At 41.7% G+C, this 21,283-nt stretch overlaps 1 protein-coding gene and 1 long non-coding RNA gene across 3 annotated transcripts; both read right to left on the bottom strand.

Annotated features, from left to right (window-relative positions):
* Positions 1–1,083: 1,083 nt before the first annotated feature.
* On the bottom strand, positions 1,084–6,205 carry LOC119135223. Its single transcript, XR_005100511.1, has 4 exons — positions 5,562–6,205; positions 4,597–4,724; positions 3,292–3,429; positions 1,084–2,217 (listed from the first exon to the last, which is right to left on the bottom strand). It is a non-coding gene; the product is annotated as an uncharacterized LOC119135223 (long non-coding RNA).
* Positions 6,206–13,556: 7,351 nt separating this feature from the next.
* Positions 13,557–18,207, bottom strand: dact2 (dishevelled-binding antagonist of beta-catenin 2). 2 transcript variants are annotated; one of them, XM_037272624.1, is made up of 5 exons: positions 17,803–18,207; positions 16,686–16,818; positions 16,297–16,587; positions 15,426–15,797; positions 13,557–15,383 (listed from the first exon to the last, which is right to left on the bottom strand). In XM_037272624.1, exons 1-5 carry the CDS (start codon positions 18,073–18,075, stop codon positions 13,987–13,989), a joined length of 2,466 nt encoding a protein of 821 aa, XP_037128519.1. In that variant the 5' UTR covers positions 18,076–18,207; the 3' UTR covers positions 13,557–13,986. The 2 variants fall into 2 exon arrangements, with proteins under 2 accessions (XP_037128519.1, XP_037128518.1); XM_037272623.1 differs by having other exon boundaries at positions 13,557–15,797; positions 17,803–18,206.
* Positions 18,208–21,283: the final 3,076 nt, after the last annotated feature.

The following is a 21,283-nucleotide window of genomic DNA, read 5'->3' as shown; positions in this document are numbered from 1 at the left end:
ATTATATTAAGCCAGAATGGCGGCACGGTGATGCACTGGTTAGCACGTCCGCCTTATAGTTCGGAGGGTGCAGGCTCGGTTCCTCCTCCGGCCCTCCCTGTGTGGAGTTTGCATGTTCTCCCCGTGCCCGCGTGGGTTTTCTCCCACATCCCCAAAACATGCTTGGTAGGCCGAATGAGCAGCCCAAATTGCCCATGAGTAATGATTGACTAGCAACCAGTTCAGGATGTCCCCCACCTACTGCCCGATGACTGCTGGGATAGGCTCCAGCATGCCCGCGACCCCCATGGGGACAGGCAGTACAGATAATGGATGGATGGATATTTAACCAGGCGGCACGGTTAGCACGTCTGCCTAGAGTTCAGAGGTTATGAGTTCGATTCCACCTCCAGCCCTCCCTGTGTGGAGTTTGCATGTTCTCCCCGTGCCTGTGTGGGGTTTTCCCGGGAACTCTTTCCTCCCACATCGCCAAAACAAAAACATGCCTGGTAGGCCGATTGAGCACTCCAAATTGCCCATAGGTGTGGGTGTGAATGGTTGTTTGTCTCTGTGTGCCCTGCGATTGGCTGGTAACCGGTTGAGGGGGTCGCCCGCCTACTGCCTGATGACTGCTGGGGTAGACTCCAGTACAGTACAGATGATGGATGGATGGATGGATGAATGGATGGATTGAACCAAACATCCAAATACATTAAGCCCACTTTCTAAATTGCACGGTCTGTTTATAGCCACAAGGGGGTAGTAGCTGATCATTTCCTAAGACGTATAGGAGCGTCAGTTTCTTTGTGCTCTCGCGGGGCACTTCATTAGACGCTAACCAGCAAAGTCAGATGCTCGTCTGCAATTATACCTTCACTGTGTAAAACGATGCTCAGTTTTGCACCCAAAAATATAAATCAAACAAATTACTATATGCCACTATAACATCACTGCAGCACACTGTAATTTTGTTTCTAATGCAGTATATTGGTGGCCTTATTTATAAGAATAGTATTCATAATAATACACGTTTAAAGGTGCTTATAAAAGTTCCAGATTTATTTAGATAACAAAGCGTGATGTTTGAAAGACACGAAAAAAAATCTCAAGTTTTCCTCAACTACATTATGCAACAGCCTAAACATATCAAGTTGTCCATAATTGCATGACACAATAATACAAAATTAGTAATGCACCTTTCAAATACCATGCACACACGCTTTCGCTTTGCCTTGCAGCAGAAAAAAGCTAAGAGTTTTATTTTGAAGAATTTTTCATTGACACAATCACCCAGAGGCTGAGTGCACACACATTTCTTTATTGCATTGTCTCATTAAATGGAGCTAATGACTGGTTTTTCTACTGCTGTGCTGACAAGGCTCATGGGAGTCATATCATCCTCAACCATACAGTCTCAATTTGGTCACACTCTCTCAAGCGTTGACTATCTAACTTTCATGGATATTGTGATCATGTTTCACCTGAAAACACAGATATGCAACACTCCCGGATTCTTTTGTGCAGCTGCTGCAATGACAAATTTTCTTTTCAATGAGCATATGATTTAATGTGTCTTATAAAATAAATGAGCTCCATGATTGGATGACCACTTGTTCCAAGCAGGGCAGACAAACAAAATGCTTTAAGACTGCCAGACAGGTTTGTTCGCTGTTGTGTTTGTCTAGTTTATTACCCATTTAACTGAGAAGCACCCAAACACTTGGCTGGTTGTCACGGGACAGAGAGCCGTGTACTCAGCTGCACCAAACATGAAATTGTCTCCATGTGTGTCTCCTGACTTTTCAGCTGTTGTATAATATTTTTACCGAGTAACCATTGCACCTTAACACAGTGGAGTACAGTTTGAATTTGTGTCCATGACATCACCAGTTGGGGCACAGTGGTTGAAGACACCTCCTGCTGCACTAACAGGACTCGTTGAATTGTTTACAGGACTGTCTTTAAGCTCTCTTCTGAAAAGGAGAAGAAACCATTGAGCTCCAACTTGTAATTACCCCATGGAGAGCAATGCCTCTTTCTCTCTCCATCTCCTCAGGAGCCCTTTGAAGATGCCCCATGGGGAGTTGGTTGTTATCAGGACACATGACTCATTGATTACTTCTTTCCAAGCTTCCAGGAACATAACATGGGGTGAATGTGCGGGGGGAGGGTAGTGTCCTAAAAGTGTGCACATGCACTCTGATGGTGGTGATTCAGTGTGGACAGCATGGCCAGTACCTGGAACCCAAATTAGATTCTGTAAACAACCAACAGACATACATTGTTGCGAGCTGGTGATCCTGGTTGGCTTGTTAAAAGTAGCTTGCCAGTCTTGTTTAGAGCAGAGATGAGGTTACTTAAAAAAAAACCTCTATCAATTCATTGATGATCAAATCATTAATGATGACCAGCTCAGGGTTTAGAGTTGGGAGGCTCCGCAACACCTGCAACTCGAATAAAGATAAGCGGCATAGAAGACGGATTGTTGAATTTAAGCAAAGAGCGAAAGAACTAATCGTACATTTAGCGCTGCGGTGGGTTGAAGCATGGGGAATCTTCATTTTACGACATACTGTATAATTTAAGCATTACAATTTCATACCACATAATTATAGAATAACATCCAGTTAAGAAGAGTAATGCACAGATCTTCATTTCCGTGGGAAACTGTTACATGTCCCAGAAACTCGCAATTAGTGACACTTCACTTGTATCTCTGTTTTCATTTGACTACATTGAATAGTAATAGCTGTTAGATATGAATCAAAAATAAAACAACAAATATTTTGGAAAAGCTTTATTAACCACTGAAAAAAACAAGTAATGGAAACAATAGGCAAAGCAAGAGGCCCATAAACTAAGAATAACCAATGTCTTTTGATGTTTCCGATGCTTGCACTGCGCCTGTGGGGTCGAACCCAGTGACTGGCTTTTCGATGGCAACATTTCAAGTAGATATAATTGAGGCATTGTTCCTCAAGCAGCGGAATTAAAGCAGGAATTAGTGCAATGAAAATTTTAGTCAGTTGTACATTTATGAAGGGAAGAATAATATGACCTGTGACCTCTGATATGACCTCCCCCAATATCTGAGTTGCCTTTGAGCAAGGTATCCTTCCTTCCCTATATAGGCCATGGGAAGTTGCTTGCGGATGACAAGGAGGGTTAACATAAGTGTGCACCTAACATTTAATAGACGAGTACATACTTGAGACATTGTGAAGACCAGAACAATTGTCCTCTTGAAGGAATAGAAAAGCCTCCCAGCAAAAAGAAGGTTCAAAAGCCAAGAAAGGAATGTTGTCTACTTACCAGATGTTTGTCATGAGCAACCTTATCTTGTCAGAGATGAGGAGCTTTTGTGCTGTAGATGATTTGTTAGCATATTTCCTCAGTTTGTTTTTCTTCTTTCATATTATAATGGGATGATAATGGTGATATTCCAAGCATCTGGAGATTGTGTGTAAAAAGCAAACCATAAATAAGACAACTGTCATTCAGTTAGTGGCTGTGGCTTTACCTTGTGTATTTGTGTGTTTGCAAGGGTTTTAAATGATTACCACCATGTGAGCTTTCAGCCGTTTAAAGGACTATAATTCTTTATTTACCCACATTTAGCATGTTCTTGCCTCCCACCCTGTCTAAAGAGAACTGGTTGGTTAATCAGGGTCTTCTCCGGGTGTGGGCTCTGCTTTATTTGCCAGTTGACATTTGGTAAAAGGGTGTTACATGAAAAAAGCACATCACAGCAAGAGGTAGAAGACCCACACCAAAACTCATTTCAGACATGTTACGTTTGTGTGAGAAGAGGACTTTGATTTGCCACTGGCTGCTCAAAATAGCACAATAATCTTCACATGATTATTTAGCTGTACTCTATATAACTTAAAATTTGTTTTTGTTTTGACACACAGTGAATGCAATTATATGATAACCTGTACTTAGTTGCAATATAATTAGAATAGGGTCCATTCACTCTATAATTACTTCAGTGGGCTAAAATGAATACAATTATTTCCATTGATGCGGATTAGGTATAATTTGGATTGAAATTAGAGAATAGGATGATATTGTTTATAGACATATACCGAGAGATGTTTTATTATGTTTCAGAATATTTTTGTTGATTTGAAAACAAACAATAATTCAAATTACTGTAGATTTATTGTTTGTTTTCTAATCAATGCAGCAATACAGGAATTATTGACTATTAATATTATATTCAATTATTCCATTCACTTGTACTGTGTTTGGCTTCAATAAAGTCCTATTCTTTGCCAATTTTGACATGGGTTAGTTGTTACAAACATTTTACATGCAGTTATGATATCATATACCTGTCTCATTTTATAATTGGGCTTTTATTGCATATTACATATAAAGAAAAGACCAAATTATTTTTTATTTTTATTAAAGAGACATCCACAAAACAACAACCACAACAATACATTTAACCTAATTATAAACAAAAGCTTTGCAAACATATATTTCAAAATGAAATCTGACCCTATTTGAAACATGTTTCAGTGAAAAAGAGAAAAAGAAATGCCTTCAAGGAATTCAAATGTGTTCAAATCGTTTTATCCTGAATATCAATATGTCTTTACTTGCACTTACCTTAAAGAAGGAGGCAAGTGCAGATAGGCTGTATAACTTGATGGTAAAGCCAAAGCACTTGGCAATGAAGTAATGGCTCTAAGCCCCTCATTAGACAGCAGACTCACTGAGGGATGAAGGACGCCACTCTGCAGGGGGTTGCAATGTCACTTTTGCTATGAGAAATGGAAGAACACTAGGAATGTGTTGTGAAGTCAGCTGACAACAACGCAAACGGACCTTCTCTTTGGTTCATGAATCTTTTGCACTTCATGAAACAAAGTGTTGGCCCTTCCATTTTTTAACTTGTCGATCAAATGCTTGTTTTAACCGTTATGTTTTTTTTTTACCAAATTAGCAAAAAAGTCTGATTGACTGCCCGCAGAACTATGATTGAGAAAATGTATGGACAGATTTTTCATTTTATGAGGTGGCCCTCAATCAATTTGAATCTATATTATTATGATTAGATTTAATACATAACACACAAAACCTGCAACTAATTAACAAACGAATAAAACAAATGAATTTAAACCATGAAACAAAAGGCGAACAGTATTGAGCATGTGGTTTCATGTTTTGCAAATATCCGCAACACTCAATAAAATTTTGTAGCATCCCGAGAGACACTATTTCCTCCCGAGTGACAGCTACAAGCACACTTATTGTCTTGGATGGGACCTCACAGTAAAGAGCATTTCATTGGCCTTTCATTATGCTAAACAGCAGAATACATTCGCGCATAATTGAGCTGATCTTAACAAAGACAGATGCAAACTGATGACAGTTTGTCCCCTGCTACCACAATTGTAGAGGTTTTAAGGCTTTACAGTAGTCCATTACCGGTGCTTATTGCGTGCTTAGTGAATAGGAACAATGTCTCATACAATGAGCTCACACCTGGAAAAGCCACTTACAGCTCCAACCCAAATCGTGTTGAACTATATTAGCTGATGTCAAGCTAAAAACAGATGAGCTCCTCTGACCTTTACTTAGATCCTTCTTTAAATACAGCCCGGTTTCCTGCTTGACAAATCCACTTATGGCCTACAAAGATCTCCGCGTAGCATTGCACCAAATGCTGAGTTCTGCTTAGTTAAGACGTGATGAGTGGGAAAGTGAAGTGTGGAGTCTGTTATTAGCATTCTAGTCAGCACCACGGAAATGCGACATAACAGCTCAGGCCTTGCACACTATTGTCATCCGGGATTAGCTTCCCTCCTCTGCTTGTGTGTGTGCCGTTCCTCCGTGAAGGATCCAACGACTTCACTGCTGCCATTGTGGAGAAGGCATCCTGCGCCTGCCTCACTGCGGGATTGCCCAAGACGCTTGGTAAACACAGGAAATACAAAGCCCCTAAATGCATCCCTACTGTGTTTGGAGGACTGCCATGACAACACATGGGGGATCTCCCGGAGAGTCGGCCTGTTTGTTAGCTGGAGACACACTGAGATATGTCCAAGCTGTGCCCTCCTGTGCAATAGGGTGTAACGTTATCTCCTAGGCTGTCTGACACTGTAGAGATTTGACATTTGTTTGACGCTTGTAAAAGAATGTCTGGATAAAAAAATAAACCAAATGTAAATACTCTAATCTCTGTGTTCTATCGTAAGGCGGTAGATAAGGCTGCAGGAACAGGATATGCTTTGGCATTTGTTTTGCATGACCATAGACCCCCCCTCCCCTAGCCTGATGACCCCCCTCTACACGGACCAGATCAAAGGTCATCTGGATACCACATCCGAGCCAAAGCACCGAGCAGCACTCTGCAGTCTCCGCTTTGCATTTGACCAATATATGTCAAACTTGATTTTTGATCGTGTCATCTTCTGGGTGGGTTCTATTTGGTGTGGTTTTGGCACCTTCTTATTTGCAGTGGGAAAACGGCTGTACCAAACTGAACTGTTGCTGTGCTGTAGAAAATGACATGAGGCTAAGCCACCTATGATATAAGCCAATATTTCAATGTTCCCTTCATGCATGTATGAAATAACACGAGTCAGAACTGAGATTTTCTATGGCAAGCAGAAAATGAAATGTGTCAAATGCGTATAGACTGCTTCTAGTTCCTCATCCTTTCTTTCGTTTACCTTTCATACACTCATTTCTCAGCGGATGTCTCAACTTTTATGGATCTCACAGAGGGACAATATGCCTGTAAAGATCGTTAAGAGCACAGAAATGAAAAGGCTTGGGCATTGATCCTTCTAAAGTGCACACAACCCTAATCAATGGGATAGATCTGCCAGGGAGTGTGTGGGTGTCAACCTTTATTATGTGATGCCTGGCGGATGCTGGCGAGCAGCCCGACTGGAGCCTATAAGACCCCCGCCCGTCACCCTGTCTGCCATATTTTCTGCTTCCTTTTATGATTGCAGTATTTACAAAGTGGCGCCAACCACATAATCCTCAATGAGGTCATATAGTGCATGGGTTATAAGTGTTGCTTTGAACTGGCACATCTAAGAGTGATGTATCGCTCAGTCAATGCTTCTTTATTAGACAAATAGCGTCCTTGTTTTTTCATCTTACTTTGTGTTGTCTCGTGATCTTCTGTGAGTAAACCTGCTCTGTGGTGTCCTAATCCAATCTGTAGAGATAGGCCTTGCACCACAAATTGAGCATGTGGTTGACAGCCATTCTTTGATGTTTAAAGCTTGACCTCATCCAGATCTGCGGAAACTCACTCACCAGCAATATTTCCTCTCGGGGGAGACATGCTGCGGTGCAAGTGAAGCTCATCTGTTTTGATTTTAATGTCTCAAATGCCTCATTCAAAAAGATGAGGCAGCTCAGTTGCAAGCTGTCCTCGGAGATGCTCTAAATCCTGGCCTTCATGTGTAAATCCCTCAACAAACTAGTCAAAAGTGTCACCCTGGGTTGTCCTGTTCAAAGAAATGTTGGGGTCAAACCTGCTGGGTCAACCTCCCAAAAGTAACAAAGTTAGCCCCAAACTAACCCCAGTTTCTCTAGAAACACATGGGGCCCCAGCTAGACTGTCATTCTCCACTCCACTCCAGACCTGTTGTGATTTACTGCATGGGTACACAGCCCATATAAACATATCATCCACATGTCAGCATCCAGCCCTCTGGGGGACTTTTTCCACTGAGCCGAGGGTCCAGATTGTTACGATTTATCCATCTCTGTTCTTACCATCATGGAACACAAGCCATGACCAGCACATAAAATGTTCCTGACAGATATTCCGTCATGTGTGCCGTTAGAGTAATAAATCAGCAAACATTAGGCTGGGTTTATCTTGCAGCACATTCACCGTCAGGTGTCAATGTTTATCTTAACAGCCGTAAAAGGAAGCTCAGTTGCCACCCTTTTATTTAACTTATTTATGCCAGGAAGCAGCAGTGCGAACTGTCAGGAGAAGATAAAGGCAGATTCACCATATGTTGTCTTGACCGACTGCTTTGAAATACAACTATATTGGGTCCTATTCTAAATAAATATAATGAACTGACTGGTGTTTTTGCATTTCCTCTAAACTGGACTATCCAATTAAAAGTTTGCTTTTCTTCACAAGATAAATTTTCTTCTACTCCCAGTACAAAAGGTTACGGCCAGCCCTCCCACATAAGCTACTTTGAGTCATGTTTCTAAGAGACATTCATCATTATGATGTAATCAAATAACAATAGCATGCACCATTTCAAACTTTTGACCTCTTCAATTTTCTTGCCACTCCTGTGTGTTTCTACATACAGAATTATTCAAAATGATTTCACGACAATAATTATCTGTCTTCAATACTTCTGGGTAGATAGTGACAGCTGTCTGAACCTCTGGGTGCAGAGACTCGATAGTGCGTGGAGGATCAGTCTGTTCCCTGCATGACCCCTGACCTCTGCGCTGAGAGAGGGGAGGCTTGTCCAAATCACTCAAGAGACAAGACCTCAGGGAGTCTTGCAACTTGTTAGTGGAGTCGGCTGAGATTACCTTTGTATGCTTCACAGTATCATGTTTGTTTGACTTTTTTTTGCCCTGTGATACAAAAACAGTGAAACAAACACTAATGGCAGAGCAGACACCCGGAACTGTAATTCTGAGAAAGCATCTTTTCCAATCGAACAATGAGTCATGCCTCACCAATGCACCTGCACGTGAGCTCTGATCTGTTTCATCCGGGGAGCGGAAACTAACCACTAACAATACCTGTGAGACATTAACAAACAAACCAAACTGCAATATTGACCCCAAGGAAATGCCACACTTGGCTCAGTAATAAGCAACTTCCCCCTGCTGAATAAATCAAATTAGACAATCTCCCAAGTGTTGGAAAATTGGGTGTTTGTGTACATGGAATTATATCTGGATTCAGCATCAAATATGCACTCCAACAGGGATACACTCCTTTAAAATCAATGATTTTAGGAAGACAGGCCATAAAATAGTGTATTTGTAATCATTATATTAATAGAATGTTGACGCTTTCTGACTTGACAGCTGTGCCATCATTTGATAATCTTCATGCGCTGGAAGGAGAGAAACAGGTATCTTTGCAGAAAATGTTGAATATTTTGATCAGTGTTATTCTTGATGCATGTCTGTAAATTGCCATTTTTAGCCTTTCTCACACTTGTACTGAAATATTGTTTGATTGGCAGCTTCAGTCAAACAATGAATCAATACCAATAGCTTGGAAAATTGTGGAACTCTGCTCAAAATGATATAAAAACAATAAATGCTGATCTTTATATATCTGTGCAACCTATAGACTTAAATCATGTTTTATTTTATTCCATGAAAGTGCTGTATAAAAGCAGAATAAAAACTGCCTCAATACTCCTGTACAGATTATTATTAATAATGATCATTCAAAGGATCTGTGCTAAAAAAAAAAAGCTTCACATGTCAAGAGGAATTTATGTCGGTAGGTGAGGGACTTGTTAGTGGCCATATGGGAGCAGAAAGGAGTGCCATGAGGCCGGAGGGGGGTACCTGTAGGGTCCCATGTACTCCTGTCACTCTGATCTTATCAGGGGGGCTGCCAAGAGGAGGACCAGCTGTCACTCTCGCCGTGCTTTTGATGTCCTCTTCCAGAGATCACACACAATTTCAGAGGAACCAGGCCTTATTTTTGTTCATGATGAAAATTATTGGCTTTGTTGGTGGCTAAAATAAGACAAACCCCAGAGTAGAAAAAAACAAAAAAAAAACAAGATGAAGCAAGATTGTTCCAGCTGAAGTTTAGAGTCTTCAGGCTTGACAAAAGAGAGGCAATCCTCTGAAGTGACACAGGACATCCTGCTCATAAAACAGTCAGGACATCCTCACAGAGAAAACCGAGTCTGATAGTAGAGGAAGTGCCGTGCATTCAACAGATATACTCACAAGATACACTCCCTTGATCAATGCATGACCTATATATATATACATACAAACAAAAAAAAAAATATTTTTTGTTGTTGGCTTCAATATTGGATTCCCAAAAAAAACGTTCCTTGGTCACGACCCAAACACTGCTTCAGGGATTTTCTGTGCTAGACAATTGCTTGGCAGGGGCAAATGCACTCACTTTGCCCTCTGTCGCTGGTGAGTGCATGCTCTCCATACACTGCGAACTTTTGAACCACCCCTTGACCACAGCTTGAAGCGAGTTGAAACAATGGTAAGCAAACACAGTGGAGTGAATGAAGGGATTAGCTATTAAATGACAGGATGTGCTTAAAGAGGAGCAGGTGGTGGTAAAGGAAGGGCCTGCTAAGCCTTGCACGAGTAGAACAGCATGAATGTTTTTTTTTGACTTGTTCACCATTTGCTTTGGCCTTCATGCCTGCACACGTTGCAGTCTTTGCCCTGCTCAATTCTTTCCTTCACTTTCAATCTCTTCAAATGTCTCTTCTCTATCTCCGTTGTCCACTTCTACATAACCAGAGGAGCCTGCTCCTTAACTCCGGCTGCCTACAATTGACATTCATGAGATTGGACATTCCGGTCCAGCCCCATTCGTATGTACAGTCAGCTAAGGGACAAAAGATACTATAGAGCCCATCCCCCATACAAAAGTGTGTAAAAAAGAAAATGTATCTTAATCATTTCATCATCTTGAAACAAAAAATAGTACAGTAGTAGGCGTGGAGTTCTAAATATAATACCCCGCCAGACTGGTGCATAAAATTTATGACAGGGGTGTCAAACTCATTTTTTTTCACAGGCCGCATTGTAGTCATAGCTTCTTTCGGAGGGCCATTATGACTGTCAACCCAAATAAATGTATGAGCACCTCATATTATATACAGTAAAAGCTACAAAACAAACTGACAAATAACTCGTTTTCAAATCAGACGAGTAAAAACTGGTCAAAAATATTATAAATATATTATTAAAAGTGAAGACAATTTGCAATTCTAGGAATGACACATGGATTTGATGCACAATTTGTCTTTGCGGGCCACATAAAATGATGTGGCGGGCCGTATCTGGCCCCCGGGCCTTGAGTTTGACACCTGTGATATATGATAACTAATTTTGCAATGGAATCATATTTTGCAACATAAACTTACTTGCTGTACACAGTATGTAGCTTTTTATATTAGTACACTTATTTGTCAAATAGAAATACTGACATCCTCCCTGCTGCCAATGGAAAGCTGGACATTCATGAGTTTCCCAGCTCCCTCCAGAATCTATCTATAAAAAGGCTCAGCTCCCCTGTCCAAAATGTTTCCATCAATGAACTCACATCACCTCTCACATGACTCAAGAAGACTCAGGAGTTGAAAACAACAGAAGAAATAATCACAGTTAATGCAAGATAAGCACAGATTGTGTCCACTTCTTTAAAACACTGGGAAGGTCTGGTATAAATTAAGATTTGGGATTGGACCAGGAGAACCCCTCCCCCTTAGCACCTGACTGCAGCACCCCCTTTGTTGTTCTTTTGTGCTCCACTTTACGTTTGTTTGCAATGTTGTTCACAGTTGTCACAGAATTGTTAAAAGTGGTGTAACAATTCATAATTAATGTTTTCCATCGGTTAATTGTTTTTTTTTTTGCACAGATTTAGTTAATAGCGTCGACTGTCATGCTAACAGCAAGCGTTGTAGTTCAGTGACCTTATGTGTAACATGTAATGAGATCACTGCCCAAAGCGGCTCAGTGACACGCCTTCTAATGACCTAAGTGATCATCCGTCCCAGTACTGAAAGCCCTTTTAATGACACGTTGACTTATTTATTTATATCTCTTCACAATAATGACGTTTTCAGACTGGGGTTTTGAACGTGTGTAAGTGGAAACTCATTCTGATGGATGAAATCTGGATATACTACAAATAACCAGTTGCTGCTGTCCTATTTTTTTCTTCATCAAATAAATCCCTAGTGACTAATTTAACCCAAATGTAAAAATCCCAGCCTTTTAATAGAGCTCCATCTGATTCAACTCAGATGCATGTTTCTCTGAAAGAGGTGTGATTATTTGCCTTGGCAAGTAGCTGTGATAGTTCCACCACCAGTCTTTGTGTTGTCAGCAGAAAAGTGTATGATATTGATGAGAACTGACATCTGCCCATGTGTGTTCTTCCATTTGATGTCAGAGCGCCTGAGCGACAATCTGTGTAATGAGATCCCACACGACATCTGTAGACCTTCATTATGACTCGACAGCTATCCATGGGGAGTATTTCGGAAAGAGGCTAACTCAATACAAATACGGTTAACTTCAAATCCTATAAAATATCCAGGTAATCTCAGACCATTGCTAGCCTGGAATGTATTTTTCAAAAGTATTGCTCCAGTAAAGATATGCACATACATTCCCTAGTTTAATCAGCTGTAGATCACTGGACAACAAAAGAGAGTAAAAAAAAAAAGACATGCTGAACATGAAAAGAAAATTCCAGAGACAGCAAGGATATAAAAAGGCCCCCTGACCCTTCTTTTGTTGATATCCTAGGAGATGAGCCAGTGCTACAAAGGTTATATAGCTAGCCCACAAGGTCAAGCTGACATGGTCCTGCTTCACCCAACATCAAAGTTAAGGCTAGCTCCCTCTGAGCCTGCTTGAAAACAGCAGCTCTAATCCCACCAAGGTCTTGTTGTCACCCTCACGGAGAGGACAGAATTTAAAACACTAACTTTGATGTGAATTGAGGCCTTTGCCCCTAAGACCCACATCTTGTGATGCGTGTAAAGAAGCGTTGCCATTCAGTGTGCACTTTAAGAAGTTTTCCTTTTCTTCTCAAAGAGCAAAGTGTTCTTGTTAAAGTAGAATGAGACAAGCTCAGACTGAAAGAGAATTAAATACTCGCCTCTGTAGTGATTATAGCTGCAGGGAACACGAGTTTAAAGTAAAATTTGATGAAACATTGAGTATGGCATAATCGTAAGCTTCTTAAAATGTTTCAGGTGGGAAAATATTATTACTTGTGACCACAGGCGACAGATGTGAAGCTTGGTCATTAGACAATTTATCCTCACTAATATTTTTTTCCTTACTAAATCTTTCAAAGAATTTCCATTCATTTTGAAAATGAGATTATTTGATCACCTTGCCATTGTTAACTCCTTTTCATAACTCAGCAACACAATCATTTCTGCTCCACTTTCATCTTAAACTCTGTCAACTTAGCTGTTCCTTTCTCACTTACCGTCATCGCAATGTCCATTCATGTGCGATGAGTGTTAGTTTTAGTGCTTCAGCGCAAATGTGTTTACTTTCATTTGAATGTCTGAGTGCCGCCGTTTTCACCCCACTAATTAAGCATGACTGTCTGGGTCAAATGTTGAATCTGCAGCTGGTCCAAATCAGGAAACCAGATAAGAAGCTGTTAGAGATATCCGTACTAAATTGGTTACCCTCAGCAGGATGTTTGTTCGGATCAAGATGTTTCATTTTCAACTGTGAGTCACCGGAATGTTGTTTACTCACATTTAATAAGATAATAATTTCAGTTTCTCAATCAAACCCACCCATAATTAAACTTTAAAATTGAAGTGTGTAGTAAAAGGCCAATGCAAGTAAGATTCAATAATTATAAATTGGCAGTTTATTATAAGAAACACAAATTGTTGCTCAGGGAAAATCAAGTCAGTAACAGACAACACACAATTGCATGAAATAATGTCGGAGTTATTTGTCGATGTACATATTTTTTTTTTTTACTATTAATGAAATCTTTAACGGGACGAATATGACATGCATTGACAAATGAGTCACAATAAGATAAATATTTACAAATAAGTGTAAGTATAATTGTGTGATACAAGCATGCTTTAACAACAAAAAACTAATGTTTTTTTTAAATTTTTTTTATAATAAACAATCAGTGCACAGAAAAAAGAAGGGTTCTGGAAGAGGCGAGATCTTTTCAATAAAGTTCTGTGTTAGTTTCGTACAGCTCTTTGTTCCCCCCCCCCCCCCCCCCCCCATTGACAAATATTTTGCCTAAAGTAATTACACCAGGGTCATGACCTTCAGTGAGGCAGGCTGGAAGCGCCGAATCTTCTTTTTCAGCGCTCGTGAAGCTTTGATGCGGCAAGCTGAGGGCTCTGGTCGTGGGAGTTGCTGAAGGGTCTTTCCAACTGCAGTGGGCACCAGAGAAGCTTCCGCCCATACCAGGTCGCCGCACCCCTCCGCAAGGCTATCCAGATGGTCTCCTTCCTCCGCGGACAGGCTGCTGTCAGAGTCGGAAAAGGATTGGAAACTCTGGCTGGATTCGCTATCACCGAAGCGATTGGTGGTGTTATCGCTCATCTCCCCATCGCTGCTCGCGGCAATGGTGGAGTGGAAAAGCGACATGCATTCGGCCGAGTACTCAGACTCACATCGAGGTGGGTAGAGGTTGGACAGGTGATAGGGTGCTGGCGGGTACCTGGCATTGAGTTTAGCATTGAATGAGTTAGAAGACACGGATGACATGAAGGGATGATGAGGTCCCATCCATTGGCCTGATTTGGCTAAATACATATTTCCTGGCGCTTGCGCAAAGAGTTCCTTAGACCTCTGACGTTGAGCACACAAAGCTTGGAACTTCTCGGCATCAGATAACCACTTGGCCGCTCCGTGTCTCTTCTTTCTCTGCTCCTGCTCATACTCTCCACATTGCAATCTGCGGCTTTTGCTGGACTTAGTAGCAGCTGGAGTAGGGTGCGGCTTTGGATGGACCTTGTGGGTGTAGATTATTCCAGGGCCACACTGGCTTGAATCTGAGCCTGAGCCTTGTTTATGCTCCTCAGATGGACAGCAGGGGTATTTCTGGATGACCTTCCCTTTTGCTAGGCTTCTCGGATCTCCCTTGGATTCTCTGGCTCGTTCGCAGGATGATTGCTGCTGCCTCAACGCTCGAGGCTTCTCACTGCTCCTTCGTCTGATTTTTACAGCTTTGGTTTTACGATCAGCTTGTCTCACCTTGACCCTTTGAGTTCCAGCAGGGACAAATTTGGCATGGACAAACTCAGGGGAGCCATTTTGCACCTCAAAGACTTGACTGTCCTCTGTGCTTGAACTGTGAGACATGGCTGCTCTTTGTCTCTGAGCCTTCTTCTCTGTGGGCCTCATTTCCCCACATGCTTTTTCTGTGTGGCCTCTAGCTACAAAAGCAACATGCGTTTTGTCCATCTTCCTCAATGATGAAGTCGTGACCTCATCAGAGCTGTACTCTCTCATCACAGCAGGATAGGAATACCCATATGAAACCTCCTGAGGTCTCCCAGACTGTTGGTGGCCTTCATTATCAGCTTTTTCTTGACCGGAATTTGTCACGCAGTGTCTCTTCTCTTCATTATCTAGTGGTATGCCCTGAGTTGGGGGAGGTTGAGGAAGAGATACCAGTTTCTGTGGAAACACAGTTACGACTTCAGGTGGTTTCCTCTGATAGTCACCGTGGGTCTGCATAGCCTCGGCGGCCATTTGAATGTGAGATTTGTTGGAGCTGCGCTGGAGGAGCTTGTCAATGTAACCCAGAGTCTTGGTATCATAGCCCATCTCAGTACCCTGGAGCATGTCGGAATCACTCACTGGAGGCCGGCCGCCATCTGTGGCCCCGGGTAAGGCTGATTCACCACCTTGGAAAAAGATTGGACTTTGGAGGGCAACAGCATGCAAGGGACTTGGGTAGTGATACAATTCAATTCCATTGCGGGAAACCAAATTGCTCTGGAACTTAGGGTCCATTGTAGGGATCTTGGGATTTGGGCACATCTGTGGTTTCTTAGCATCCATTGGTTTACAGTTCAGTCCTTGATTTATCATCCTGTCTAGGTCACCTGGTAAGCATAAACAAGAATTAATAGTTTGATTGACCTGCTAGTGAAAATATGTATTTTTAATTCACGTTATTATTGAATACAGTAATCCCTCGTTTATCGCGGATAATTGGTTCCAAAAACCACCCGCGATAAGTGAAATCCGCGAAATACGTTTGCCAACAAGAAGTACTGGGCAGGCTAACGAGTTAGCGGAAAGATGCTAATTCGCGATCGTGCTAACACGCGAAAACGTACTTCTAAAGGAATGTAAACGAACATTTGGAGAAATACTACATTGTCCTAAAGGTTAGACACGTTTCCTCAATTTAGAAGTTTTATTTTGACTTTTAAATGTTTTTTTAATTTGGAAAAAAAATCCGCGATGTAGTGAAGCCGCGATAAACGAAACGCCAAGTAGCGAGGGATCACTGTATATTAAATAAAGCATGCATAACTATTATAATATGATTGGTTCAATGATGCGTTTGCTTCATCGGAATTAAACGGGAGTGTCTACCTGTTGACACAGGTCTTGGCCGTCCAAGTTCAGTGACAGTAGAGCTTGCTCTGATCCTACTGCTTCCAAGATGAAGCCCTGTCGCCCGGGTAGCGTTGGGATGGGATGCACCTTCATCGGCCGAACGACGACGATACACGTCAGCTTGAAATGGTGGGCTCACTTGAGAATTAGCCGGACTTGCGGAAGGGGGGAGAAGACTCGTCTGGGAGGATGACAGGCACTCACTGTACACTGAGGTGCAGGAGTTTGACAAGGAGCAAGAGCCACCATCACTGAGCTCATAGAAACCTGGAGAGAGAACAATTACTTAATGGCAAAACTCGATTGCCTTTACGCTTTCTTCTTTAAATGTAGAGCATACTGCGGGGTAATGTAAGCACACACACCTGAACTTGGCCTGCTGTCACTCTCCAGCTGCTCAGTGGAGGCCTTGCTGACATCCAGCTTCAGCTCACTGATTTGTTGATCAAGCTGCTGAAGGTGAGTCTTCAGTCCTACATCCTTTTTCCGAAGACGAGACTGTAAGAAAAATAGATTCTTTCAAGCAAACCTGGGAACATAGTCTCCATTCAGCACTAGCTAATACACAAGTCAGTGTTCATTTATATTTAGGTCACAAAAAAAAAAAAAAAGCCGGAAACACACTTGTGGACAACCACTGTACTGTCCTTAGAAAAAGAGGTGCTACTCAGCAGTGGCTGATCATTAACCCCAGCAGGACATGGGGGAGCAAGGAAAAGCAGTGGTGGGTAACTCATTTCTCCCCCACCGCGAAGGCTGGCCATTGTGTAAACTGCTTAGAGGAGCAAAGATTGGGGGTTGGGATGGAGGACTGTTTGCTCTGGCATTTACTGTTACAGTTGTAAATATTTTTGGAAATCATGTTTATTATTTAACACATGCATTTATTTTCCTGCAACTACAGTACAACTATGTGTAGCACAAATATGACTAAATTTATGGCTAATGTAATTTAAGATGGGATGTAAAGAGGATTTGAACTCTCATATGCATCACAAAGGAAATCATTGAAGGCATGCGTGATCGTCCTTGCTCTTCCTGCAGATGGTTATAACAGCAGCACACATGGCAAAACGGATAGAACCTCACATTGCCAGTTGTCAGCAACACTCAAGGGCAGCACTGATTGTGACTCTCTATTCAAAAAAAGCACACACCATCCCTCATTTTATGATATATCCTGGCATTAGTTGTTAATGATTGTGACTGCCCCCCTGCAGTTCACGCCACACACACCATACTTTTCTCAAGCAATGAAGCTGATTTATGACTCCACTCCTGCTTCCTATCTCCAGCTGAGTACTTGAAAGTTTGCTGCTAAACCAAGGCATGTGAATCAGCAGCCGAGTACAATATTCACATTACATTCAAAGGAAGGGTGACAAATATGTGATTTTAAATATTGTCATCAGATTGCATAATAATGACAGAGCTCTATTTTTGATACATATTTTGTGACTTTGCATTTAAACAACTTCCTACCAGCTGTTGCTTCAGGGCCGTGAGGGTCGCCTCCAACCGCTGCTCCTCCGCCCCCATCTTCCTGGCGTCCTCCGGTGTGGCGTGCACGCAAGTGACCGGTTCCTCCCGGTCCGCTCTGAGCGCCCAGCTCACCATGTCGCTCTGTCTGTCCCGAAGCAGATGGAGCTCTTGCAACCCAGCCAGGGCGGCCTGGAGCCTCTCTCCGACCCTGCCGCGGTCCACTCCCACGGCGGCGCTCATCATTCCCACGTATGAACCCTTAGTACTCAGCATGCTGGAGGTCAGACACCGTGCATATCCAAAACTTCATAAAACGGAGCAGAAATCGCAACAGTGACGTGCTTGGTCAGTGTCTTGCGGCTGTTGACCTCCTAGGCTTTTAAACTACCTGATAGAAATACTCCGGAGCTCATAGGAGATTGACGCTCCTCCCACAGACCAAACGGCCCCGCTCCCTATTGGCTGGCCCCTGGGCCCCATGCAACATCTGGTTCTAATCTTCCTTTTCAAGTGTTCCCCGGAGCTGCCAAGCCACGCACAAAGATGTACGCCATTAAGTGTGATTGAGCTATTTTCTAAATAATCCCCGTTTTTCTGACTATATTCCCATCAAGAATAAATATTACATTTTCCACATTGCACACACGCACGCACGCATGTCTGTCTGTCTTGTATTAAAAAATGAAAAAATAAAATAAAATCACGCTTCACTTACAAACAAAAATATCACCCACCGTGTATACGCATGGTGTTTATGTATCTTCTGCCACCTAGTGGGAGATAATTTAATTGTTCCGCCTATCACTACATAGGAGTCGCTGGCATGGATACATTATTTGTAGCGGCTGAATAATTTTTGGACCGGTTAATTGAGATTGGATGGTTAGCCACTGTTAGGAAATCAGTCAAGTTGACGTGGGATTTTTTTGTGTTGTCAGCAGCAAGAACACATAAATGGATTAAGCAAACCTCTGTAAAAACTCTTAGACAACTGCGCCCTCTTGTGGTAAAATAGAATACATATATTTTTTTCTCAGGGTCGGCGGGGTCGCGTATGATAAGAAATGTGTGAGGTATAAATATAAATCCTCTCACTATCGTGCCACTTCAATTACCACTCGCCAGTCTGTGCTGCAAGTTGAAGCTGACACAGTCATGATGGTGAAATAAAGTCTTGACAAAAGAGTCAACACTCAGATGTACTCAATGAGATTAATGTTCGGAATTTTATTTTCATTTGTACTAAAGTAATTAACGAACGACACATTAATGATGCTGTGCTCGATTGTTTTCTAATCAATTTTGTTCTTTTGTTTTGTGTAGTGGACCTTCCTGTAAATCCATCCATTTTTGTCTTCTGATTGTCCTCATTGAGGTCAACCACAGGGGTCACACAGGGCACACATATATAAACAGAAAATCACTTACACTCATATTCACACTTTTTCAAACAATGTAGACCCTTAAGTCGACATACTAAAACATGTATGCTTTTGGAAAGTGAGGTGAAATTGAAGCTAAAATGCTTCGAGAAAACCTACTGTTAGGCTACGGATTTTAGTTATTGATCTGACTCCAAATTGTGATCAACACTTAACACAAGAGTTGTTATGTCCAAATCCACACACTGGTACACCTAACAATTTTGCGAGTTCGTTCTGTCAAAGAGAAGACCAGTAGATCAATTAGGCCAAATTTACCAATTGTTTAATCCTGACAAAGCAAACTAATACAGGCGCCTGGGTCTCGGGTCCCTCACACCAAAGCTCGTGTGTTCTTGTGACCATCAAGAGACAACACATTCTTCCGGGTTGCCCAGTTTTAAGGAAACACAATATGAATATTCAAGCATGCAAAATATTGTGTGGTGATTGGTCGATGGTCATCTCCTCCTCGTTTGGGTGTTTTTCCGCTGCTCAGCGCAGGTGTCTGGTCTCAGTTGTGGGCGGTTGGGTCTGGACCACCAAGACGAGTTGTTATTCGCGTTCATCACCGGCCTCGAGATGTCCTTGTAAGATGTCCTCCCTGTCTGGACATCCTGTTCCACAATACTTTGTAGAAAATAAGTTCATGCAGTTGCCTGCACATTCCTTACCGCCCATCATGCGACTACACGAGCACACTACTCCTGAAAATTATATTGATGTGATTATATATAAGTCTAACGCAGCCTCAATCAAATATGTTTGCAAACTGCCGAAAGCACATTTCCCTTTATTACACAAGCAAGGAGAGAATATGCAAACGTCACACAAAAAGATTTTAGCCAAGATTCAAACCTGGAATCGAAGAGCTGTGAGGCAGTCAGTCCATTTCTGAAAATCAATTAAAAAAAAACCCATAAAAATTGAATATGTATTCCATTATTATTAATCTATTGTTGTTGTTGTTAACACTTTTTCTTTACCTTCCTTCAATAGGCAGAGAAAAATACCTGTAAAGACAGTTTGGAGTCTGAAATTGCCGATTTTTTAATATTCAAGTGTTTCAGAGTGAATGTTTTCCAAACGAGTAAAAATGGAGGACACAGACTTTGCTGCTATCAAACAAGTTTTGAGAACATCGATTGCTAATTAGCAAATAATACTATAAAAACATATCTAAAAGTGACTATATCAAAGTGACTCATTTGAAACAGAGTAATTTTAGGCTCTTCACACTAGAGGGCAGTCTCACACTAATTTCCACCCTTGCCAACTGGTTCACTTTTTATTGTTTGATTCCCACACTCTTGGACTTTGTGGTTTGCTGAGGTCTTTAATCCAAGTGCTGCTTGTGTATCCAGTTGATATTTTTCACAAGCACAAAATTCAATCTCTTGTCTATTCCATCACACACGTGTCACAATTTCATCAAGATGGTCACATTATTTAAGGCCACTCGTCCCAGGGATAGCGTCATGTCCTTGTGATGCTGCTGACAGACAACACTGCATTGTGAGGCCTGGATTGTCCCCTGTGCCCCCATCTCCTTCAAAGACAAGGTGACATCAGCAGGATTGGCCACGTAGACAATTTTCTAAAATACAGTAAGCCCCGTCTCAAAATTCTCATTTATTTATTTATTACAGTGATGCATAAATGACAGGCAAAACTAAATGTTCCAGATGGCAGAAGGCTAATATTCTTACGGCAGGATAATACCTTTCAACAACAGGTCCATGTTTGACAAGAATTATTAGTGTAAATTCAAATAAAATGGGATTATTTCAGTATTCTTTTTGTGACATTTTTGTTTGGTTGTGTGCCCTAGGAATCGCAAAATGCAAATGTGACTTAGCTCTTTACTTTCGAGTATTCAGTTAGTTTTTGAAATGTGGGAGGAAACTGGAATTCCCAGAAAAGATCCACGTAAGCATGATGAGAATACACAAACCCCATGCAGAGATTTTCCATCAAAGATTCGAACCCATATCTCCTGACTGACATCATACCTTTCTCTGCTGAAATCACAAGGTTCTACTTGCTCATAGTGAGTTGCG

Source organism: Syngnathus acus, chromosome 15 (genome assembly GCF_901709675.1).
Source record: "Syngnathus acus chromosome 15, fSynAcu1.2, whole genome shotgun sequence".
NCBI lineage: Eukaryota > Metazoa > Chordata > Actinopteri > Syngnathiformes > Syngnathidae > Syngnathus > Syngnathus acus.
This window is presented reverse-complemented; position numbering and strand designations above follow the sequence as displayed.

Bases quoted from the DNA above. Each gene is read 5' to 3' on its own strand.
- dact2 (XM_037272623.1), bottom strand. From the start codon at position 18,075: ATGCTGAGTACTAAGGGTTCATACGTGGGAATGATGAGCGCCGCCGTG. The intron at 16,819-17,802 runs GTAGGAAGTTGT...TTTTTCTTACAG, and splicing joins CGGCCCTGAAGCAACAGCTG to TCTCGTCTTCGGAAAAAGGA. The intron at 15,798-16,296 runs GTAGACACTCCC...TATGCTTACCAG, and splicing joins GCCAAGACCTGTGTCAACAG to GTGACCTAGACAGGATGATA.